The sequence below is a fragment of the Copadichromis virginalis genome, linkage group LG13, assembly GCF_057382275.1.
Source record: "Copadichromis virginalis isolate Kocher_CV1m ecotype Utaka linkage group LG13, C_Virginalis_male_GT1.1, whole genome shotgun sequence".
NCBI classification, from domain to species: domain Eukaryota; kingdom Metazoa; phylum Chordata; class Actinopteri; order Cichliformes; family Cichlidae; genus Copadichromis; species Copadichromis virginalis.
The window spans coordinates 4,404,355-4,426,657 of NC_140630.1; the positions used below are offsets into that span (position 1 = coordinate 4,404,355).

The following is a 22,303-nucleotide window of genomic DNA, read 5'->3' on the forward strand; positions in this document are numbered from 1 at the left end:
TTATTATGCAACAGATCTTTTGTTTGTTCGTTTCAGATCCATCTGTTTGTGAAGGGCAGCCAATCAGAAGAAAGTTGGCTTAAAGGCGTTTTAATAGACTTAAAACATCAAATTGAGGACCAAGTCCTAGTATGACAGAAACAGGGATTATATTGAATCATTCAAAGCTGCTCTAGTAGATTCCAACACTAAAAAGATGGAGTTGAAAATTGAAATATGTCCCTTTGAGCTGTAAATTACAACATAAACAGCAGCTGGGATATTTGGTGGCTTCATAAAATGTGTAATACAAAATCTAACTAATTAAAGCAAAAATAAATATATAAAATAGCGGATTTAAAACTGGAGATGCATCCTTTCTGTAGTAGTATTTTGCTTAGAGCAGTTAAGCTGGTGGTGATGAGAGCCTGTAACAGAGCATCCTATTGCTTTTCTCAGTCAACACACAGCACAGGAAACGCTTCAGCCAATCACTTGACTTCTTGCAGCAGCTGTCAGATCAGAGGGCCAATCAGATGTCAGTTCACAGCACCGAGTGGACTGTCATTATGTCTGAGTGATTCCTCCAGTGCCTTGAGGCAGCTTCCCAGGATGCACCTCTCTTCCTGCCGCAGTGACTTGACCACATTTAGCTGCTCCCTAATTGGCTGCTCACATTGTTGGAGGAGGTGTGAGACCTACACACACACACAGTGCAGGAGAAAAAAGGAATCAGGTGAGGTGCTGCAAAACAGAGACAGAGTTAAATTCTTGCACATGTGCACACACCTTATCTAGTGCGCTGCATGTGTCTTGCAGTAGTCGCTGACAGAGACTCTTAGCCATCCGGACGCTCCACTGCTCTCTCTCCTCACACACCAGCTGGCCGAGCAACACTGCCTTCCACTGGTGGCTGTAAATTACACACACACATGTTCAGGCACACTCCACAGACAGAGAAACTGATCCAGATTGTGCATGGACGCCCAGATTTTGGAGCAAAACACATCGATGTACATGCATAAATGTGTGTTTAGGCTTACTACAGTGTTTGTGGCAACGACAACAGCCTGAGAGCCGTCATCAGCCTCCAACTGGGGCCGTCACTGGACACAGTGAGATTACTGGCAGGAAGGCAGGAAACATATGAAGGCATTTTTCCATTTTGCAGTTGTATCCGAGTTAAGTATTAGTCCTGTTTACAGCTGAATCATTAACTATGTAAACCGAGTCTTACTGAAGGAAACTGTTCTCTCTGAGAAACTTGATCTTCTGAGTCAAACTTCTGTCGCCTCTTAAAACATCACAGAGCAGATCTGAGGGACCACAGTGAAACATCAAGTTTTAAGCCAAACAGTTTTCCATATTTTCTCTTATATATCTAATGTTACACTGGCAGATGCAAATAATAAACATGTTTCCAAAGTTTTAAATAATGAGGTCGGTGTATGTGCAAGTAATCCCTCTAAGCAAAGGCTTAAGCTTCATAATACTGCTTTAAACACTCGTTTTAAATTTATTTTTTCCCCTGTTTGCTTTGTAGCAGTGAGAGGGGATGATGGCTGTTTGTGAGAGGTAGCCAAACAGAATGAACTTAAAAGAAGAATGAAGGAAGGGAAAGAGCTTGTTTCAGATTACCAACATGTAAAGTAATGACCTATTTTAAGTCCAGGGAGTGTTCATAAAAGTTCATTAGCACTGTCATAAATATATCATGATCAATATATGTAAATATAAATTTGATTCGACGATAGGGCAAAAACTTCCCCATGATAAAACCTACTGCAGAGATTTACCTGTGTCCACATAGACCACACTGTGGGGATTGGCAGTGGTGACAAATCCGTACTCCAACAACAGCTGCTGGTTATCGTGGGAACCGTAGTTAATGAAGGCCTGCTGGTAGCGCAGAGTCCCAGACACACTCCTGATTTCATAACATCTTGTCACATCGTTAAAACCTGCTTTTACCTGACAAAAGAAATGCAGTCATACACTCTCAATCAGTACAACCAGCTCCGACTCAACAGCTACAGTATTCTTGCAGCATCACATTTACCTGCACGTCAGGGCGATGGTTGAGCAGATCCAGGAAGGGAGCTAAAGCATAATTATCAGGTCCTGACAGGAAGCTGCTTGAAGCATGGCTCATGAAGACGGTGCGTGTGTTGACACTACACCACGCCCACCTGGGAAAGGAGGAGGAGCTTAGTTAGAGATACTATTCTCATTCACTAATACTGTTATGTAAATGGTTCATTTGGTCAAAGATAAGGAAGGTGTACCTCAGCGCCTCATAGGTCAAAACATCCGCTGTGGGCTGACTCAGAACCGGCTGCAGGGACCTGAACCAGTGAACCAATCACAACGCGATCATTCACTTTTCACACAAGAAGACTAAACATCATTTGAACAATTACTTTTATTCTGATGCATTCAGCCAATTTTTAGAAAACGAGCTGATCCACAAGCGAGTACAAATCCCGGCCTTAACCGCACTCACCTGAAAAACTCCTGATTGGTGGAGTGCATTTCCTTCACTGCCTCCCTCTGCTCCAAGGCCCGCCTCCGCACACTGGCAGGTAAAAGAGCCATGACATCATCGCTGAAATAGGCGGGGCAGGTGTAAACTGTGGGCAGCACATTGATGTAAGGGAACCAATCAGAGGCCTCTCCTCTGTGCCGCTCACACACCAAGAAGATGCAGAGGGTCAGGAGGGGAGACAGACGAGGTTTCCAGCTGCAGAGAGAAAAAAACACACACCCAGAAACAGTTTGGTTTCATCTCATTCTGGCTAAAATACTCAGAGTCCATCAGCTGAATCCTTCTGTGTGCTGAGATAGTGTGAAGTACAGGCGCACAATTAACCTGGCACTGAGTCTGAACTTGTGTAAGCTTATGACGATCTAACACATACATAGTAGGAGTGCAACGATACTCGTATCGATATTGAACCGTTCGATACAGTGCTTTCGGTTCGCATATGTATCGAACAATACAAAATTTTAAATTTATTTTATCAACTTTTCTTCTGACGATGCTGTCTGTGTTGAGAGCTCAGTGGATCTGCGTTCGACTACTCCACCTAGGCTGCACTGTCGAGCGCAGATCCACTGAGCGCAGCACAAGCTAGCGAGACAGAAGCTAAGCTCTCCTTGCAACATGGCAAATTGAACCTCCCCCACCCTCATTCAGATCTGGCGTTTGGAACTATTTTGATCTTCATGTGAAGCATGACCCTGAAGGTAAGCGCGTCATGGACAAAAGTAAAACATTATGTTGGATGTGCCACGCAATGCTCACTTACATTGGTGGGAACTAGTGCGTTAGCGCAGTTAGCTCGTTAACGTGTTGGCCGTCCAGCCCCACGCACGGGCGATCCGCGGTAGCTCGTTAACGGAGATTTGCCGTGTTGTGGCGTTAACGTCATTTCAGATTAATGCTGACAGCACTAGTGGGAACACAACGAATATGACTGCACATTTACGCCGACATCATCCTAGTGCAAAGACAAGTGGAAGCAGACAAAAACAACAAGCACGCATGCTACAAACTTTACCAGAGTCATTTAGACAGCCGTTAGCACGTGATTCTCCTTATGGGGACCTGATATGTTTAATATGCTGCTGAGAATATAGCCCAGAAGAAGCGTATAGTATAGCTTTTATTTTGGAAAGAGCCATTTCTCTGTAATAAACTCTCTTTTCCAAAGATGAGTGATTTCTCTTATCCCTTTGTTGTTTCAGCAACATTACATTTAAAAACTGTACATTTGAGTTAAAATATATATTTATAATTTTAATAAATGACAAATTAAAAAAGCATGAACATTTTTTTGTATCGAAAAAATATCGAATCGTGACACCAAAGTATCGAACCGAACTGTTAATTTTGTGTATGTTGCACCCCTAATACATAGATTAAATCCTGCATGCCGTATAGAGGATGGAAATATTGGAATATGTTTACATTCTGTGTTTACCTCTTGATGTACCGTCCCAGGTAGCTGTGCAGAACGGTGGAGGTTGTGAGGAGGCACGACTCCGGCAGAGAAATAATCAGCTGACCGGGCTGCCACACAAACACCAACAGATAAAGCTTTAACATTCAAACGTCACTACAGGATCTACACTTGATCCTGTAACTAATTCCAAACAGTAACCAATTCAAATGTTTAAAAAAATGGTGACTACACAAATTACCTCACTAATCATATTTGTATTTTTTTATGAAGCAGCAGTTTAACTTATTTCTTTCTTATAAATTAAAAGGCAAAACACACATAAATAAATCATTAACTGCCTAACAGATCGAGCACAAAACCTATAAGAAAGCTATATAGACAATATACAGTTATTTCTTTATGAATAATATAAAACTTAATATTAAAATAACATTTTGTGCATATGTCAGCGTGTGCTTTGTGATGGTTTTAAATGTATGCTCATGTTTCAGTTAGAATTCAGAATTACTGCAAATATCAGGCACGTGGTCACAAAGAAGGTGAACAAGTGGGCGTTGAGTTTAACAAAATATGATCAAAGTTTAAAAAAAAGTAATTTTAATAAACCATTAAATCATTTATTTCTAACATTATAACACTTTCATAACAACTTCAGCCTGTCAGCGACTTGCTATGTTTATTCCTTGAAGTTTCCACATTGTGATTTTCAGAATAAAATAACATTTTTGATTTTTTTTTTTCTTCCTGAAGATGCAAAAAGTTCATAATATTTGTTGATACAAATGTGGCATTTAGGGAATCTGGATTACCTTAATGGTTCTGAGAGTCTGCAGTCCTCTGCCTGTGTCTGTATGAACCAAATGTACATGTGAATATCATGATTTAACACACAAACTGTCAGTGTAGGTAATGTCTCTGATTGGCCCAAGAAGATACCAACAGAAAACCTCCTCACAGTCATGCTCTATGAAACCAACCAGGTCTGAAAAAGGTTCCCAACTCAATCCTTCAGAATCAGCTGAGGGTCAAGAGGTCACATCAGCATGTGGGACAGGTGTCTAGGGTCTATTTGTTTGATACCAGGCTCAGCCCAGATGTCTTCTGTGTCAAAACAATGATCTAATATAGTAACATTTAAATACTCATAAATGTAGCTCAGGGCTGTGAAATGCAGAGACAACACTGTATAGTAGTTTGGAAATATCCCACTGATCAAATGGTTTTAAAGAAATGTTTCAAAACTAAAAAGGCTCAGGCTTGGCCCAAGGGGGGTTTCACACTCATGACAACCATGCTGAAGATTCTGGCTTTAGGTGTCATACTTGGGTAGAGTATAAAACTGAATAGGGTGCTCCCGTACTTGGGAAATTGTGAAAATTTAAAAACTCTGGAATACAATAATGTGAAGTAGTTTGGAGGTCAGTTCATACAGAGTGTGTACTTCATGTCTATGTATTGTGAGAGGCTGTAACTCAGAAGACATTCATAGCATGATGGTAAAATCTGGCATGGCTTCAGTAAATATATTTAGTGTACAAAAAATCCTGATGAAGTCAGGTGGGAAGTTCTGAATGAACCTAAAATCACCCAACAAACAATGGGCAGCTTTCCTTTTCGGGTTATATGATACTCCTGAGGATGTTGAAAACAATATAGGATGTGGTACCAGTGAAGAGAGCTGGCTGAAGCAGTGTGGAGGAAAATCCTCTGTGGTGAAGAAACTTCCAGAGCTTCACATGCTGCGGCTGGTGACACAGAGACACTGGAGAGACAGAGAGAGAGAGGGGCAGAGAGTCTGAGCTGAGCCAGCATGCAGCACTGAAACACTTTAAACTCAAGCAGTCAGCGTGTTTCTACCTGACCGGGCGCTGCTTTCGTGTTTCTGCCTCCTCTTCCGGGCAGTTCGTCCAGCTCTGTGACTGTGACCTCTCATGGTCTCTTTTTGTAGGTAAATACACGCTCATCTGGACAGCTCTCTCTATCGAAACACACAACATACGTAAGACTTTGTGAGTCTGAAGAGCACAAATAAACTGTAATCACTGTAACACTTTTAACAATCACAAGGAACTACAAATGGACGATCAATTAAGAGGTTTTTTGTAGGGTGCTGGAGGACTACATGCCACATAAAAACCCTTCAGTGAGCCACAGCACTGATCTCTAATCTGTTCTGCTGTCGTTTATTTTTATCAGATGATCCTACAAACCTTCCTAAAAGTTGAACCAAAATATAGAGAAATGCCGAAATATTGTCCATATTAACGTGAAACTCCTCGCAGTACAGCTCATCCATAACCCAACCCACGTGTTCCACTTGTTTTTCCGGGGATGCGCACCGATCCTGCGCAGAACGCCGCCCTGCTTTTCTTCTTTTTCTGTTTTTTTTTACAGTCGTGCATTTTCATGTGCAGCGCTTTTTGTCCTCTCTGCAGCCTCATTCAGGACCAAACCCCAGCTTCAGTAAGTGTGAGGCCTCCGCTACATCTTACAGTTTTCGTTTGTCAGCAGCTTGTTTGAATTTTAGCGGATTTAAGGAGGCGTCGGGCCGACCTGCAAACTGAAAGTCAGCGTTATGTAACAGAGAGAGAGACGCTGGTGAAAAGTCTTCTGATTTTCTTCGATCAAAGGCTTTCAAACGGGAAGTTTGGACAAATTATTAATTCCACGCTGTAATTTACAGTCGCGTGCTGTTTGTACATGCCTCGTAAAACCAGCGTGTTTGTATCGTTTGTATCTGGACTGACTGATCGCACTGTCTACACAGCTCCTTTAACTGCAAATACAACTAAACTTATTTAATCCACATTCTGCAGTGCATTTCAGAGCTGCAGTATGTGCATTCAATTCATTCCCCCCCCTGAAATTATTGGAGCAATATATGTGGATTTGTTTTCCCACTATCTTTCTCTCTGGAACTGGCTTTTTTTTTTTTTAACTTTATTTAACAAACAATGAGTATACAACATACGAACAGATGAAGTATACAAAACAACAACGTGAACACACAAAGCCAGGGGTAAAAAGAAAAAAGTAACAATTATAAGAATACATGCAAAAATTCACATATATATATTGTTTTGAGAGCCTTTTTGTTGGTGGAGTCTGATATTGATTGTATGTACAGTTCCACATCCTTAAAAAAATGACAGAAATATGGTGTTTTGTTAGTAAACTTACATTTATGGATAAAAAATTTAGCTAAAAGTATTAACAAATTTATCATAAAAAACATTTCTCATTCTTCTTGGGGAACTTAAAGAAACAGAATAAAACATTTTCCCATCGGAAAGAAAACTCCCTTAAAATATGGACAATAACAAACCTGCTAAATTCCTTCCAGAATCTCTGTGTAAAAGAACAGTACCAAAAAAGATGTGTCACAGTTTCTGGATGATCCCCACAGAAAGTACAATTAGTATTTATGTCCCTTTTAAATTTGACCATGTAGTGACTGGCTGGATAACATTTATGTAGAATTTTAAACGAGACTTTTTTCACCTTATTTACAATCAAATATTTATGGGGGATCATCCAGACTGTCTTCCACTTGATATCTGGAACAAATCGGTTCCAATAAGATATTATATATGGGAGAGAGCCGATATCTTCTTGGAATAAACTGCGTATTTTCTTATTGCTGTTACCAAGTTCCTGTGAAAAGTAGATTTTTCCTATTGGTGACTCAGCTGGATCAGGGAGAGTGACTGAGGTAGATATTGAGCTGTCAGTGTTTTTATATAACATTAAAGTCCCTGAGGGTATGGCACCAAGCACCATTGAGAATTCCTGAACACTGATTGGAAAATGATATAGTGCAATAAAGTCGTTGTAAATAAGTAGTTGTCCCTCTTTATTAACCAGCTGAGCCCCCAATAGGATCCCAGTTTGGACCCAAGTTTCCAGGAAAAGTGATTTATTTTTCTATAAAATATCTCTGTTGTTCCAGATAAGGTATTTGTGAGGTGAGAAGTTGTGTTTATAAATGAGGGTCCACGCTAAGAGGACCTGCTTATGGAAGGATGAAAGCTTTACAGGGAGTTTCTCAACATTGTAATTACAATTTAAAATAAAATTAAAGCCACCAAAACGAGAGAAAATACGATATGGTATAAAGTTCCAGATAGAGGTAGGGTTTTTAAGAAAATGTTTAGCCCAATTAATTTTGAAAGTGTTATTTAAAGTAGAAAAGTCTAAAACGTTAAGCCCACCTGATTCGTACTTATTCATCACAACAGTTTTTCTAATATAGTGCGTACGGTTTTCCATATAAAATTAAAGAGCATGCGGTCAATATCTTTACTAATTTTCTTATCCAGATGTAAGGAGAGAGCAGCATATGTTCATCGGGATATCCCTTCAGCTTTAGTAATTAACACTCTACCTTTCAAAGACAAGTCCCTTTGCAGCCACTGGTTGAACTTTTTTAGGATTTTCTGTATAATTGGAGTGAAGTTTGAAGAGCATCTTGATTTTTGGTCTTTGGATATTAACAGTCCCAAGTATGTGACTTCTTGTTTAACAGAAATATTACAGATCGTATTTGCAGGGCAGTCTTTAATTGCTAGTAACGCACACTTTTTTAAAATAAATTTTACCATGATCTAAAGTTGTATTTTTCTTAGATAACTTATGGTCCCAGTCCAGAGCAGGGCCCACCTATGAGTTTAACCACCACTTGTGTGGAGTTCAGACACTGATGCCTCTCTCTCTTTTTGTACAGACATGCCAATCCGAGTTGCCGTGGTAACTGGAAGTAACAAGGGCATCGGTCTGGCCACTGTCCGAGCGCTCTGCAAGCAGTTTGAAGGAGACGTTTACCTCACTGCCAGAAATGTGTAAGTGACTCACCTGGTGATACCTGGACCAAGTTGATGATGTATCTGCAGTTTAATCATCTCAACACTTTTGCATACCAAGAGCTTAAACAAAACTAAAGCTCGGTCAGAGCTAACAGGAACTGCATCTGTGGTTTGTTTGTTCATCCAAGCTTCTTGCTTCAGGCTCTGAGCACGCACACGGAGTGAAAAAGGGCATTTGATGCATCATTTGACTGTCCTTCTGCACACAGTTGACCAACTGATGTGCTGGGAGTTTTGACGTTCTAGTGATCTAGTGACCCTCGAGCTCTCGGCTAGCTATCGAGCTGGTGGGTAACAGACGTCTCCGAGAGGCCTCTCGGCCTGGGGCTCGGTCACTCAGGCGCAGCTGGCTGCCGGCGGAGCTCACGGGCGCGTCACTGCAACTCCCCCTGGCTTCTGCTCCGCGGCTGCTGAGTGAGCCCTCATCTGGGACTCTCCTCAGCTCTTTCCGGGACAGTGGCGCAGCTGCCCCTCTGTTGGTCTTCCTTGGTCTCTTGTGTTCTGGGGGCCTCTGGATGTCTGGAGTCTTGATCTCCTCCATACCTGCTTCACGCCCTGGAGGACGGGGCTGTGCCCCCCCCACACCCTCTAGCAGATCATTACATGAAGGAACCTTTTAAAAAAACAAGCGCGTCCATGCTCACAGGTGTACACACGGGTGATCACACCCACAAACTACACCCTTTTTGGCTCCTACCTCAAAGCACACTGTGTTCTGTTGATCTTATGTGCTGCACAATAATGTTTAACATTTAGTATTTACTGTCATATTCCCATATATCATTGTGATGTTGTTTATTCTATTACTCTTGTTCTCTTCTGCTTGCTTTCTTTTTTCTTTCTCAGCAGGTGACCCAGGTGATTGATATATGCATTTTTTTTTCTCTGCCCGTTCTGTTGGTTTTTGTCTTTTGCCCTTCTCCCCGTCCCTCTTCTCAGCTGTTTCTCTTTCCCTCTTTCTTTCTCCCCTTCTTTCCCCCAGTCAAGTCTGTCCCGTATTCAGTAAGTGAAAATAAAATAAACAATAAAAGGTGAATCAAATGGACCATTACGGCAAGGCTGGGATGGTCAGTTTGGTAAAGTAAATCCGTTGGGCATCTTTCTTTGCCTTTAGACAACAATTCTGATGCAAAAGAGCCAAACGGGACAGGCCAAAAAAAAAAGGAAAAAAAAAACCAAAAAAAAAAACCAGACGTCTCCGAAAACGTCGAAGCACTTTTGCAAATATGCAATATCTTGATAAACCGAGCAGATATTTGAAATTTACACACCCACATTGTCGACTGAAAATGTTAAAAGTTTATTTTGTGACCCAGACAGATTAATAAGAGTAATTTTAAAACATAGTAGCGGCCGCCATTGCCATTTGGCTGGGCCACGCTAGGAATTCTGGGATATGGTGGGCCACGAAGGACACACCCGACCCATCCTCCAAATTCGGAGAAATGCTGATGCATTTGTCGGCTGCATTCGGAGGAGTCTACGAATTTGGACAGCCTTCGGCGCGTCGCTGTGACGTAATTGGTCTACAAGTTTTTGGACACGACCAGAGCAATACGGGAAGAGTACGGCGTTATTTTTGTGCCACTATTCTGAGCGCACGTAAAAAAATGAGCGCACGTAAAAAAAGGTTTGCACCTTAGTTTGCGTCTTAGTTTGCACTTACACCTGCAAATTTTTTTTACGTGCGCTCAGAATAGTGGCACAAAAATAACGCCAGAGGGAGAAGGCTGCAACCCATAATGCAGGGCTCTAGCGTGCGACCAAATTTTTCAGTGGTGCGACTAAAAAAAATCCTAGGTTGCACTGGTGCGACCAGCAGCTGTTCAAATAAAAAAGAACAGAAAAAAAGTCTCCGCAACTCTGAAAGTCTCTGTGTGGTCAACAACATACACACATTATGCCCCTATCGTGGTCTAAACCAATCAGTGATAGCCAGGGGCGGGACCTCTCTGATTGGCCGTGGTCCAGATATTTCTGTAGTCCTTCGTGTGTACATTTGAAAGTGCAGGTGGATGGAGAGAGGTGAGTAGTTTGAATAAAGCTCACAGATTCTGATGCGTCGACGGTCCGGACTTTGTGTTTACATCTTTTTTGCGCTCGATTCTGAGCTGCAGGTTTTCTCTCTCTCCAACCAAAATTCACTGAACCAGCAGCAAAAGAAGATCCAAACTATGCTTCAAATTTAATAAATATCGTTATTAATTCACTCTTACTTTTGCAGTTTTTCTTCCAAATCACACTTCATGTGCAGCTCTCTCTCTCTCTCTCTCTCTCTGTACTTCAAGAACAGTTTCCCATCTCAAATCTCTGTTTTCTGCATTATTCATTCACTTATTACCCACCAGTCTACTGTTGTTTGCAGTGCTGTCGACCGCTGTCTTTTTTTTCCCTTTTTTTAACTTAAATGACCTCGGACAAGAAAGCCTAATTTCTGCTGTTCAATACTGAAGAAATTTATACTTTTTAAAATTATACAAAATTGCAGGATATTTTTAAGGTAATCTGCTAAAAAAAAAAAGCCAGGCCAGGAAAATCTCCTTCATGTTTTTCTGTGTTTTATCCTCAGTTACATTGACACAAAGGCATCTGCTATGATGCTTATACCTCTGGTGAAGTCTCACAAGTGTCAATACTAATAAATTATCAAAATAATAATATTTCTGACTGTCTGAGGCGAAATCGAATCGAATCGGGACCTTGTGAATCGGAATTGAATGGATTATAGAAATCAGTGATGATACCCTGCCCTATTGAGTAGTCTAGACCTGACTGAAGTGGATGTAGCTGTGGGTAATAAGAAAAAATGAAAAGAACTGTTGATAACTTTTTTGTTAAGGTAAGGCCTGATCTGTCTGAAATTCATAGCCAGTGCTCTGACACGGTGCCATCAATCTTTGAATGCTGAAAAAGCAGTGTATCCAGAAAACACATTATATGCTGCGATAAATGCACTGCCCAACTGTCCCCTCGCCCCATTGCCTTTCAGCGGCAGGTAGCAGCAAACAGGTCGTCAGAGGAGGCCGAGATGATGATTACGTTTAACATCGTCTACAACATTACCAAAGAGTGCCAAAGCACTTTAAGCACAAGCACCTTTTCAGTAATTTTTCTTTCTTGTAGAACTGTGCTCCAAATGAAGAACTTTGTGTTGACAAGATTGTTAGTTAATCATTTACAAATTAATATTGTCTGTATAGACAGCAATTCCCCCCCCCCAAAAAGTGCACATGTAAAACTGCGGGGTTAAGCGATGCGGTTGAAAAATTTGGGTGCGCCTAACTTTTGTGCTGATGTGCCTAAGATAAAAACATTAGGCGCACCAGTGCAACTGCGGCAGAAAGTTAATCTAAAGCCCTGCCATAATGGCAATGATCAGTGGCTTGTGGATCTGAGGGCAGTCCACAGTAACCTCCCTGAACAGGGACCAGTAACCATCACCGTGGCAGACATCCAAGAAAGGGTTTCCAGTGTTGGACTTGGTTCATGCCTACTGGCTGAAGAAGCTAACTTAACTCCATGAGCGCCTGGCAGCACAAATGAACCAGCTGCTAGTTGATGAGAGACACCCGGAATGGCTAACCGAAGGCTGGACAGTCCTGATGCTCAAGGACCCACAGAAGGGGCCGGTCCCATCCAACTACCAACCAATAACCTGCCTCAGTACCACGTGGAAGCTCCTGTTAGGCATCATAGCGGCTAAGATGAACAGGCACATGGGTCAATACATGAGTGGGGCACAGAAAGGGATTGGCAAGAATACCAGAGGCACAAAACACCAGCTTCTGGTGGACTGAGCAGTCGCCCAAGACTGCAAGACTAGGCTGACCAACCTGTGCACTGCCTGGCTTGATTACAAGAAGGCCTATGACTCAATGCCCCACACCTGGATCCTGGAATGCCTAGAACTATACGAGATCAACAGGACCCTAAGAGCCTTCATCAGGAACTCAATGGGGATGTGGCAGCCCATAGCACAAGTTACCATCAAGTGCAGGATCTACCAAGGAGATGCTCTGTCCCCACTGCTGTTCTCCATACACCTGAACCCCCTCAGTGAGATCATTGACAAGACTGGCTACGGATACAGACTACGGAATGGCAAGGCATACATGGAATGCCATAACCAAATGGCCGGCATAGTGTACAGAAACATCTGTGCCGAGTATAACCTGGAAGTCCTGAGGTCAAAATGGGAGACGTCCCCTAGGGTGGTGGAGAATGACTGAGCTAAGATCCTGTTTGACTTCCAGATACAGACAGACATAATGGTGGTAGCTAACCAACCGGACATAGTGGTGGTAGACAAACAGAAGAAGACGGCCGTAGTGATCGATGTAGAGGTTCCGAATAACAGCAACATCGGGAAGAAGGAACACGAGAAGCTGGAGAAATACCAAGGGCTCAGAGAAGAGCTCGAGAAAATGTGGAGGTCCCAGTGGTAATCGGAGCACTAGGTGCGGTGACTCCCAAACTAGGCAAGTGTTGATCCCAGGAACAACAACGGAGATCTCTGTCCAGAAGAGCGCAGTCCTAGGAACAGCTAAGATACTGCGCAGGACCCTCAACCTCCCAGGCCTCTGGTAGAGGACCCGAGCTTGAAGGATAGACCACCCGCAGGAGAGGGGGAATTTGTTTTTGTTTTTTTTTTATTTAGAAAAACCTGGAGAAGGTGACACAGGTGCTGCTGAAGAGTCAAGTGAATATTTTCATGTTGGTACTTGGTATGCTCACGCTGCTATTTATCTCCAACGTGATGGGATGCACATTAGAGTAATGGGCTCTTCAATGCATTCCTGTGGGACACTGTCTCATACTCCCATGATGGAAATCACTGAAGTTTGAGGTCAGATGAAAGTGAATCTGTTTTTCAGCCATTTATGTGTTCAAGCCTATAAATTGGTTCAATAATTGAATATATTCATGCAGCAGGTATGTTACATCTTTAATGTAACTAAAGGAATGAGTGAAATGTTTTTACAGATGATTTCAACCTGAAATTGTGAACACGTCTTGCTGCACATTTGTTCCATTATGTGTACAGTAAATGACCGTGGTAATGTGGCCAGGCCAGTGATGGAACTTCATCATGTTTCAGGGCCTTTGGGGACAAAATGAAGAGAGAAAGACTGAGAATCTCAGCTGGTATAAGGTGTAAACGATGAGATCGAAGACAAAGTGAATATAAATGAGGATGTTTTGCTCCTCTTGCAGAGGCCGTGGTGAGGCAGCGGTGAAGGCTCTGAACTCAGAGGGACTGAAGCCCCTGTTTCACCAGCTGGACATCGACGATCTGAACAGCATCAAAACCGCTGCGGAGTTCTTCAAACAGAAATACGGAGGAGTGGACGTCCTCATCAATAACGCTGCGATAGCTTTCAAAGGTAATTAACTTCTTGTGCTGATGTATATCATAGTGCTGTGGAGCTGCACACACTGATGTTGTAATGTTGACGGAGATCACGCTGTCTCCTCAGTGGCAGACACGACTCCGTTTGGCATCCAGGCGGAGGTGACTCTCAAGACAAACTTCTTCTCCACCAGAAACATGTGGACTGTCTTCAATGAGATCATCAAACCTGGAGGTACAGCTGGACCTAGGGCTGTTCGATATAACGATATATATATCGTCATCCGATATATATATCGTTATATCGAACAGCCCTAGCTGGACCCAGTCTGCATCATATTTTACTTGAAAGTTTGCACTTTTAATTGAGTGAGCGTACATGTCAGTAACTGATAATGAGAAACTTTTAGTTTTTAAATATATTAGACATCAATCAGGAAGAGTTGTTTGGAGTCTTCTTCTTGCTATGATGTCTGTATCCTAGCTGTATGCCAGTTCGCTTCTGCAGATGATAAAACTATGCATCTTCGATTATGCAGCCTCCCTTCCTATTTGTCCTCCAAATTAATTTTAAGACCTCCTTCAGCATGGCTTACTGAGATTTATTTCTGCCTGACAGGCAGGAGAGCAGAGGACAGATGAGAAGAATAGGCATTGGCTAAAGAAAGCAGGAAAGCTTTTTCACAGCAGCCATTCTGATACATCATAGCTACATAAACACGGGTCTAAAAAACAAGAACACACATTTAACTGAACATCAGAAGTCCTCCTGGAGAACCTGCTCAAAGCTTATCCATCAGTCTCTGAAACAAACCTCAGATGGAAGCTGTTTGGAGTTTAAAGTTTAAAGGACTCTAAGAGCACGAAGGAGACAAACGTCCTGTTTGTTTTCCATCTTCAGATTCTTGTGTGTGTACGTCTGTGTGTTTTAGGTCGTGTGGTGAACGTCTCCAGCATGAACTGCGTCAGTGGTTTGAAGAAGTGCAACTTGGACCTCCAGCAGCGTTTCCGCAACGAGAACATCACAGAGGAGGAGCTAGTGGAACTGATGCAACGATTTGTCGATGAGGCCAAGAAAGGCGAACATAAAGAGCGCGGCTGGCCTGACGGGGCCTATACAGTGTCTAAAATTGGATTGACCGTACGTTTGATTAATGTGTTCGCTGTTATTAACCAGAGACATGAACATTTGACCTGAAACCATATTATGAGACACTGATTATATTTGTGTGTGGATGTTTTTAAAGGTGCTGTCCGTGATTCATGCTCGTCGTCTGAGCAAGGAGAGACCGAATGACGGGGTAACTGAAATATATAACTAACAATGCAGAACTTCTATATTCAGTGGGGTTTTTGTCATGGTTTTATGTCCATTAAATCGTCGTTGCTAACATTTTGTTTTTAAATTTGATTCTTTTAAAAGATCCTTTTGAACGCCTGCTGCCCAGGATGGGTGCGCACTGACATGGCTGGACCAACTGCTCCCAAGTCACCAGACGAGGGCGCTGTCACACCGGTCTACCTGGCTTTGCTGCCATCTGGAGCCAAAGAGCCTCATGGAATGTATCTCTCGGACAAGGAAGTCCAGCCGTGGTGAAAGAGAGTTTAACATGAAAAATAATTTGCAAAGAAAGTTTGTCTCTGAAAAGACTGTTCAGAAGTGGTGATGAGCGTGTGAGACTCGCAGTGTTTCCACATCAGCGATAACAAAATGGGGTGAAATCGAAACTGTGAAACATTTAAAGAATGAAAGTCACCCAACAACAAAAAAACTGTAACATAAACTGACATTGCTAAAGCTCAGGGATGTTTTTTTTAGGACAGAGTTTAACTCTTATCCAAATATTTTGATAATAAAACCAAAATTTTTCATTTTATTCTCAGTGTGAAGGACCGAGCAGTGAAGGAAACTTAGGCACAGGTTAAAGTCCAAAAAAATGATTTTTTATTTAACCCAAAAAACATAATTGGTTAACTCATGCAAAAAGAATCAAAATCTTGGGCCCATAAAAGAGGTCAAACTAACAAAAACTCTACTCAAAGTTGACAACACTACTGATAACTCAAACAAACTGACCTAACTTAATGAGACAAAGGGGAAACTTAAATAGTGGCTGATCAGCCCACAAAAACAGGAGAAGGGGTAAAACACACAAAACCTAACTAAACCAAACATAATGAACTCCAATTCCTCCCCATGGTCCTGAGTTATGGCATGAACCAATTTGTAGTCTTCCTTTAAAGCTCACTCCGCCCCTTTTCCACCTCTTGGCTCCTTAATCAAGGGACTGGAACAGCTGCAACTAAGGTAACTCAGAAAACAAAAAATTAATCATACATAACAGTGTAAACTAAAATGTGCGCACTTATTTTAGAATGCAGTGTTATGTGGATATGTGAATTAACTCTAAACCAAAACCAGTTATTTATTGTCCTGTAAATAAATTCCTATATTTAAAGAAAGAAATGTGAATGCAAGGTTACTTATAAGCCTCTACACTAACATGGTGATATTACCACTGTGTGGCTGTAAGTGCAGCCATCACACTCAGTAACAGTACAGTACTGTGTTATGTGTGTGTCTGCTAGCTGGAACGAATCAAAATGAAAGTGAATCCGTGAAATGTTGAATTGTCGGCAAAGCCTTCAGTACATAACATTTTCATATCTTTGACATCATAAACTTGCCTTAACTGGATTAAGCTAATTGTTCAGAATTACTAGAATTTTATACAAAATGCTGTTTTTTTGTGTTTCTTTAAAATAAAACATGTGGATCTCCAGTCAAAATACCAAATAAAGTGACTTCAAAACATAAGGTTGAGTGGTCTGAATGTTACAGTGTCCCTGTATTACACACCCAGAGTGCATCAGCCACTCCTCCACCATCTTCACCTTTTCTTTGGTTTGTCCAGTTTCCTCTTCACGTTTCTGTAAGGAAATCTGTCTCCAGCATCTCGGAGCTCTCGGATATTTTCTCTATAATAAGATTCTTTGGAACATTTTTGGCCATTTTGAGAATAAGCAAACCTGTAAAAGCTGATGCTCTGCACTTAACCAGCGTATAAACTATTGTCTGTTTAATCAGGACAGCAGCAGTTTTCAGCTGTATTAACAGAATAATTTTTTTCATTTTGGTTCAGTATTGAATGTTATTGTTTTATGTGTACTTTTAATATTCAACTACCTGTTAGTTTATCATTGCTTTACATGCTGATAATGTTCAAAACTCCACCCAGCTTCCCTCCCACTATTTGCAGTATATCATTCATTGTCCTCTGCATCCCTCTCAGTGCTGCTACAGCTCCCTTCAGAATCACAACAGCAGTAAGTAAGAAACCTTTTTTATCTTTTGTTCCACATTTGGTAGCTGACTGTTTCTTAAAATCTTCTCATAATTCTGAGGAAATGGTTATATCTACAGTGGGGCAAAAAAGTATTTAGTCAGCCACCGATTGTGCAAGTTTCCCCACCTAACATGATGACAGAGGTCAGTAATTTGCACCAGAGGTACACTTCAACTGTGAGAGACAGAATGTGGAAAAAAAATAAAAAATCCATGAATCCACATGGTAGGATTTGTAAAGAATTTATTCGTAAATCAGGGTGGAAAATAAGTATTTGGTCAATAACAAAAATACAACTCAATACTTTGTAACATAACCTTTGTTGGCAATAACAGAGGTCAAACGTTTACTATAGGTCTTTACCAGGTTTGCACACACAGTAGCTGGTATTTTGGCCCATTCCTCCATGCAGATCTTCTCGAGAGCAGTGATGTTTTGGGGCTGTCGCCGAGCAACACGGACTTTCAACTCCCGCCACAGATTTTCTATGGGGTTGAGGTCTGGAGACTGGCTAGGCCACTCCAGGACTTTCAAATGCTTCTTACGGAGCCACTCCTTTGTTGCCCGGGCGGTGTGTTTTGGATCATTGTCATGTTGGAAGACCCAGCCTCGTTTCATCTTCAAAGTTCTCACTGATGGAAGGAGGTTTTGGCTCAAAATCTCACGATACATGGCCCCATTCATTCTGTCCTTTACACGGATCAGTCGTCCTGTCCCCTTGGCAGAAAAACAGCCCCATAGCATGATGTTTCCACCCCCATGCTTCACAGTAGGTATGGTGTTCTTGGGATGCAACTCAGTATTCTTCGTCCTCCAAACACGACGAGTTGAGTTTATACCAAAAAGTTCTACTTTGGTTTCATCTGACCACATGACATTCTCCCAATCCTCTGCTGTATCATCCATGTGCTCTCTGGCAAACTTCAGACGGGCCTGGACATGCACTGGCTTCAGCAGCGGAACACGTCTGGCACTGCGGGATTTGATTCCCTGCCGTTGTAGTGTGTTACTGATGGTGACCTTTGTTACTTTGGTCCCAGCTCTCTGCAGGTCATTCACCAGGTCCCCCCGTGTGGTTCTGGGATCTTTACTCACCGTTCTCATGATCATTTTGACCCCACGCGATGAGATCTTGCGTGGAGCCCCAGATCGAGGGAGATTATCAGTGGTCTTGTATGTCTTCCATTTTCTGATGATTGCTCCCACAGTTGATTTTTTCACACCAAGCTGCTTGCCTATTGTAGATTCACTCTTCCCAGTCCGAGGCTGGCGTGAGGTTCTGGGGGTTCACCGTCTCCGGGCTGGAGCCCTGGCTGGGCCTTGGGGGCTTGGGTCCTGGTTGGTGTGTCGTCGGGGTTGTGGGCGGGTGGGTGTATGGGGGCCCAGCCCTGGCGCGCGGTGCCGCCAGTGCATCGAGCCACCCGGGGGGCTCTTCAACTGGTGGGGGAGGCTGTTACATCTTGCAGGAGCTCTCCTCTCTCCAGGAACTCACTCTGTAGGAGGGGGAGATATAGGAGAGGTGGAGGAAGAACTCAGCCTGGGTGTCTATTGTCTTGTGTAGTCTGGAAGATGAGTGGATGACGGGGTGGGTGCAGTTTTCTCTGTAGGGCCGGGCGGAGCTGCTGAACTGGGCCCCAGTCCGGATGGGCCTGGGCCCCCTTGCCCTGGTGGGTTGCAGAGTATGGGGGTGCCTACTGGGTTCAGCTGGCCGCAGGGAGGGGCCTCCCTCTTCCCGCTGCACCACAATCACCCACACATGCAGGGCCTTGGGGTAAAGGTGTGTCACCAGGGTGCAGGGGAGGCATCCCCCCCTCTGTCCCCTTCTGGCTGCCTGTGCCTCAATTTTATCCCACAACTTAGACACTCACATTACTCACACTCTCATAACACATACATATAGGACCTCTGCTTCTCTCCACCCCAGGGAAGAAGGTAACACTACCTGGATCTGGATGCAGTTTCCCCCTCCAGGGGCAGGGGTACCTAGACCTGGGGTATAGAGTACGCTTTCCGTACGCGTTCCGGGATAGTGGCGCGGCTCTTCCTTGGTCTCTTGTGCTCTGAGGGCCTCTGGATGTCTGGAGCCTGGATCCCCTCCATACTTGCTTCATGCCCTGGAGGACGGGGCTGTGGCTCCCCACACCCTCTAGCAGATCATTACATGAAGGAACCTTTTAAATACAAGCGCGTCCATGCTCACAGGTGTACAAACGGGTGCTCACACACACAAACGACACCCTTTTTGGCTCCTACCTCAAAGCACACTGTGCGCTGTCGATCTTACGTGCTGCACAATGATGTTTAATATTTAGTATTTACTGTTACATTCCCATAGATCATCGCGATGATGTTGTTTATTATATTGCTCTCTTTTTTTACTTGTTTTCTCTTTTTTCTTTCTCAACAGGTGATCCAGGTGATTGATAAATGTATTTTTTGTCTGTTTGTTTTGTTGGTTTTCGTTTTTTGCCCTTTATCACTGTTCCTCTTCCTCGCTGTTTTTCTTTCCCTACCTCTCTATCTTTCTCTTTCCCCCAGTCATCTCTGTCCCGTGTGTAGCAAGTGAAAGTAAAATAAAATAAACAACACCCCCCCCCCCCCCCCCAAAAAAACAACAACAACAACAAAGAAACAGAAGTCCTCTGCAGAGCTGAATAATTAAAAACACCAGAAATACCACCCTTATTGCAGAACATGGTGGAAGTAGCATCATGGGTGTTGCTTTGGAGCAGCAGTGAACGGCAGTTCTTTGTATGCATTTTAGGTCGTGTGGTGAATATCTCCAGCAGCGTTTCCGCGTTTAACTGAAATCAAAGAAAATAAAATGCTTTTAATTAAGACTCATTTCGTGTCAAAACAATTAATGAACTTAAAAGTAAGGTTTTTAAAAGCACCTCATTTTAATAAATCTACAATGTAAATGTATTGTAAACTTGATCTTTGTGAAAGCGGCTCCACATTTCCCATTTTCATCTTCCCTCTTCAGGTATCCTTCCCCTGGACTCCAGCTTCTCGGGACTCTGTGAGGTCATTGACACCGATGAATATTATTTAGGTGAGATGCACGCTCTCTCACATCTTTATTATGTGAATTTTCTTTTTCCTACTTTCATCTATCAGATTTTATGACATAGTAAACTTACTTCTAAATTCTTTTAGGTCTATGTTATGTTTTTTATTCTGACTCTTGACTTTACTAAATATCACAGCACTGACTCACCGATCATTTCAGAAAAAGGGTCACTCTGATCTAAAAGGTGAACCCGTTCTCGGCTCTGCTTCAAAGTCGACGGGCAGAATGTTTTTGTGTGTGTCCACCTTACCTCTGCACCGCATGGACTTTCAACTTTTTTGAATCAGAACTTTCAGATTGAAAGAAATGTAAAAGCACCTGAAGTGCACACACTGCCCTGATCCACCCCCATAGTCTCTGACTACATTTATAATCTTTGGAAAAGAACGGAGTGGCGAAGGTGCTGACGACGTCACACTCGCCACAGAATCACACTTTCCTGGAGCAGCTTTGGCCCAGCGTAGGTGCGTACCGACCCACGCTGACATTTCTGTAGCTCGCATTGAAAAACTTGATGATGATCTTTGAAATGTTCTCCAAAATCACATTTTGAGATACCGAAACTGGCCTTTTCTTGTCATTCCTTGTCATGTTTTCTGAGCTGCAGTGACTCATTCTCTCATATGTGTGTTTATGTGTGAAGCCAGAGTTATTCCAGTGTATAACAGCTCATCAGAACTGCTGTCGGCGGTTATGGAGGAGGCGGGAGGACTGGGAGTGGATATTGTTGTTGACTCTGGAGGTAAAAAAATAAAATTGCTTTTCCTCACATCTTCTCCTTCTAGTTTAGATACTTGAAGTTTCTACACTATCTGGATGTCCAATCACGCAAAACTTCAGTTTTACAGATGTTTGCAGCCACTCAACAAGGCACCTTTGATGAGTTGTGATGGAATGACTAAAATATCTGTAATATAAAGACTTCCTGCCACAGCTTGTATATTGAGACTGTGTCGTGCACCTGTTTTATACGTCGTGGACACACCTGTGCTCCTCTCATGACTGTCCTCCATCCTTCATTGATGCATCCTTCAAGGTGCTGCAGTCAGACATCTGGTCACAGACAGGATGAAGAGGCACAAATCAGACACATTATAAAAGACCTTTGTGTATGTTTGTGTGTGTGTGTGTGTGTGTATAGTTTACTCAAATTACTTCCACACAAACATGACATCATCAGTGTGCTGGGAGTGGGCGGCCACTGGGTTACATCCCACCAAGACCTGCAGGTGAGCTGGGGTCAGACTCAACAGCGGCATCATAAATTGATAACTTCATAGTTTATTATTACTATTTGAACAGAAATAACCTCTCTGGCTTTAAAGCATCTGAATGCAGCTCAGTCTGGTCTGTCTTCAGTATCACTTTCCTCACCTCTCTGTGTCTCTGTGTATTTGCAGTTGGATCCTCCAGATTGCAGATTACTTTATTTAAAATCAGCCTCTGTGTCCTTCCTCAACCCTGAAGTCTGGACAGCATCATCATCGCAGCAAGGAAGATACCTCCGTATCCTGTTCTTGCAGCATATAATCTAAAACCTTAACCCTGTAATGTGCATTTCTGAAGCCTTAACTGACTTTTGCAGATATTCTGAAGGATATCGTGGAGAAGACCTTCCTAAAAGTTGAGAAATGCCTAAATATATATAGAGAAATGCCGAAATATTGTCCTCCTCGCAGTACAGCTCATCCATAACCCAACCCACGTGTTCCACTTGTTTTTCCGGG

At 42.6% G+C, this 22,303-nt stretch overlaps 2 protein-coding genes and 3 long non-coding RNA genes across 8 annotated transcripts; 2 read left to right on the forward strand and 3 right to left on the reverse strand.

The window, feature by feature from the left end:
* Positions 1-74: 74 nt before the first annotated feature.
* Positions 75-6,283, reverse strand: setd4 (SET domain containing 4). Its single transcript, XM_085476996.1, has 13 exons — positions 6,155-6,283; positions 5,802-5,922; positions 5,611-5,706; positions 4,754-4,791; positions 3,963-4,051; positions 2,483-2,719; positions 2,265-2,324; positions 2,039-2,168; positions 1,776-1,950; positions 1,217-1,295; positions 1,023-1,103; positions 769-892; positions 75-677 (listed from the first exon to the last, which is right to left on the reverse strand). The coding sequence occupies exons 2-13, from the start codon at positions 5,875-5,877 to the stop codon at positions 519-521; spliced, it is 1,344 nt and encodes a 447-aa protein (XP_085333122.1). The 5' UTR covers positions 5,878-5,922; positions 6,155-6,283; the 3' UTR covers positions 75-518.
* Positions 6,284-6,348: 65 nt separating this feature from the next.
* On the forward strand, positions 6,349-16,974 carry LOC146695099 (carbonyl reductase [NADPH] 1-like). The gene is made up of 7 exons (XM_085477010.1): positions 6,349-6,407; positions 8,668-8,782; positions 14,021-14,190; positions 14,284-14,391; positions 15,089-15,297; positions 15,404-15,457; positions 15,580-16,974. Exons 2-7 carry the CDS (start codon positions 8,670-8,672, stop codon positions 15,751-15,753), a joined length of 828 nt encoding a protein of 275 aa, XP_085333136.1. The 5' UTR covers positions 6,349-6,407; positions 8,668-8,669; the 3' UTR covers positions 15,754-16,974.
* A 194-nt stretch (positions 16,975-17,168) lies between these two features.
* On the reverse strand, positions 17,169-20,082 carry LOC146695100 (uncharacterized). Its single transcript, XR_014923521.1, has 2 exons — positions 19,446-20,082; positions 17,169-18,996 (listed from the first exon to the last, which is right to left on the reverse strand). It is a non-coding gene; the product is annotated as an uncharacterized LOC146695100 (long non-coding RNA).
* Positions 20,083-20,116: 34 nt separating this feature from the next.
* On the reverse strand, positions 20,117-22,013 carry LOC146695101 (uncharacterized). Of its 4 annotated transcripts, none has more exons than XR_014923518.1 (4): positions 21,951-22,013; positions 21,732-21,799; positions 21,562-21,629; positions 20,117-20,307 (listed from the first exon to the last, which is right to left on the reverse strand). It is a non-coding gene; the product is annotated as an uncharacterized LOC146695101 (long non-coding RNA). The 4 variants fall into 4 exon arrangements; XR_014923519.1 differs by adding an exon at positions 20,398-20,523 and having other exon boundaries at positions 21,562-21,799; XR_014923516.1 differs by having other exon boundaries at positions 21,562-21,799.
* LOC146695102 (uncharacterized) lies at positions 21,752-22,188 on the forward strand. The gene is made up of 3 exons (XR_014923520.1): positions 21,752-21,805; positions 21,977-22,082; positions 22,162-22,188. It is a non-coding gene; the product is annotated as an uncharacterized LOC146695102 (long non-coding RNA).
* The last annotated feature ends 115 nt before the right edge of the window (positions 22,189-22,303 follow it).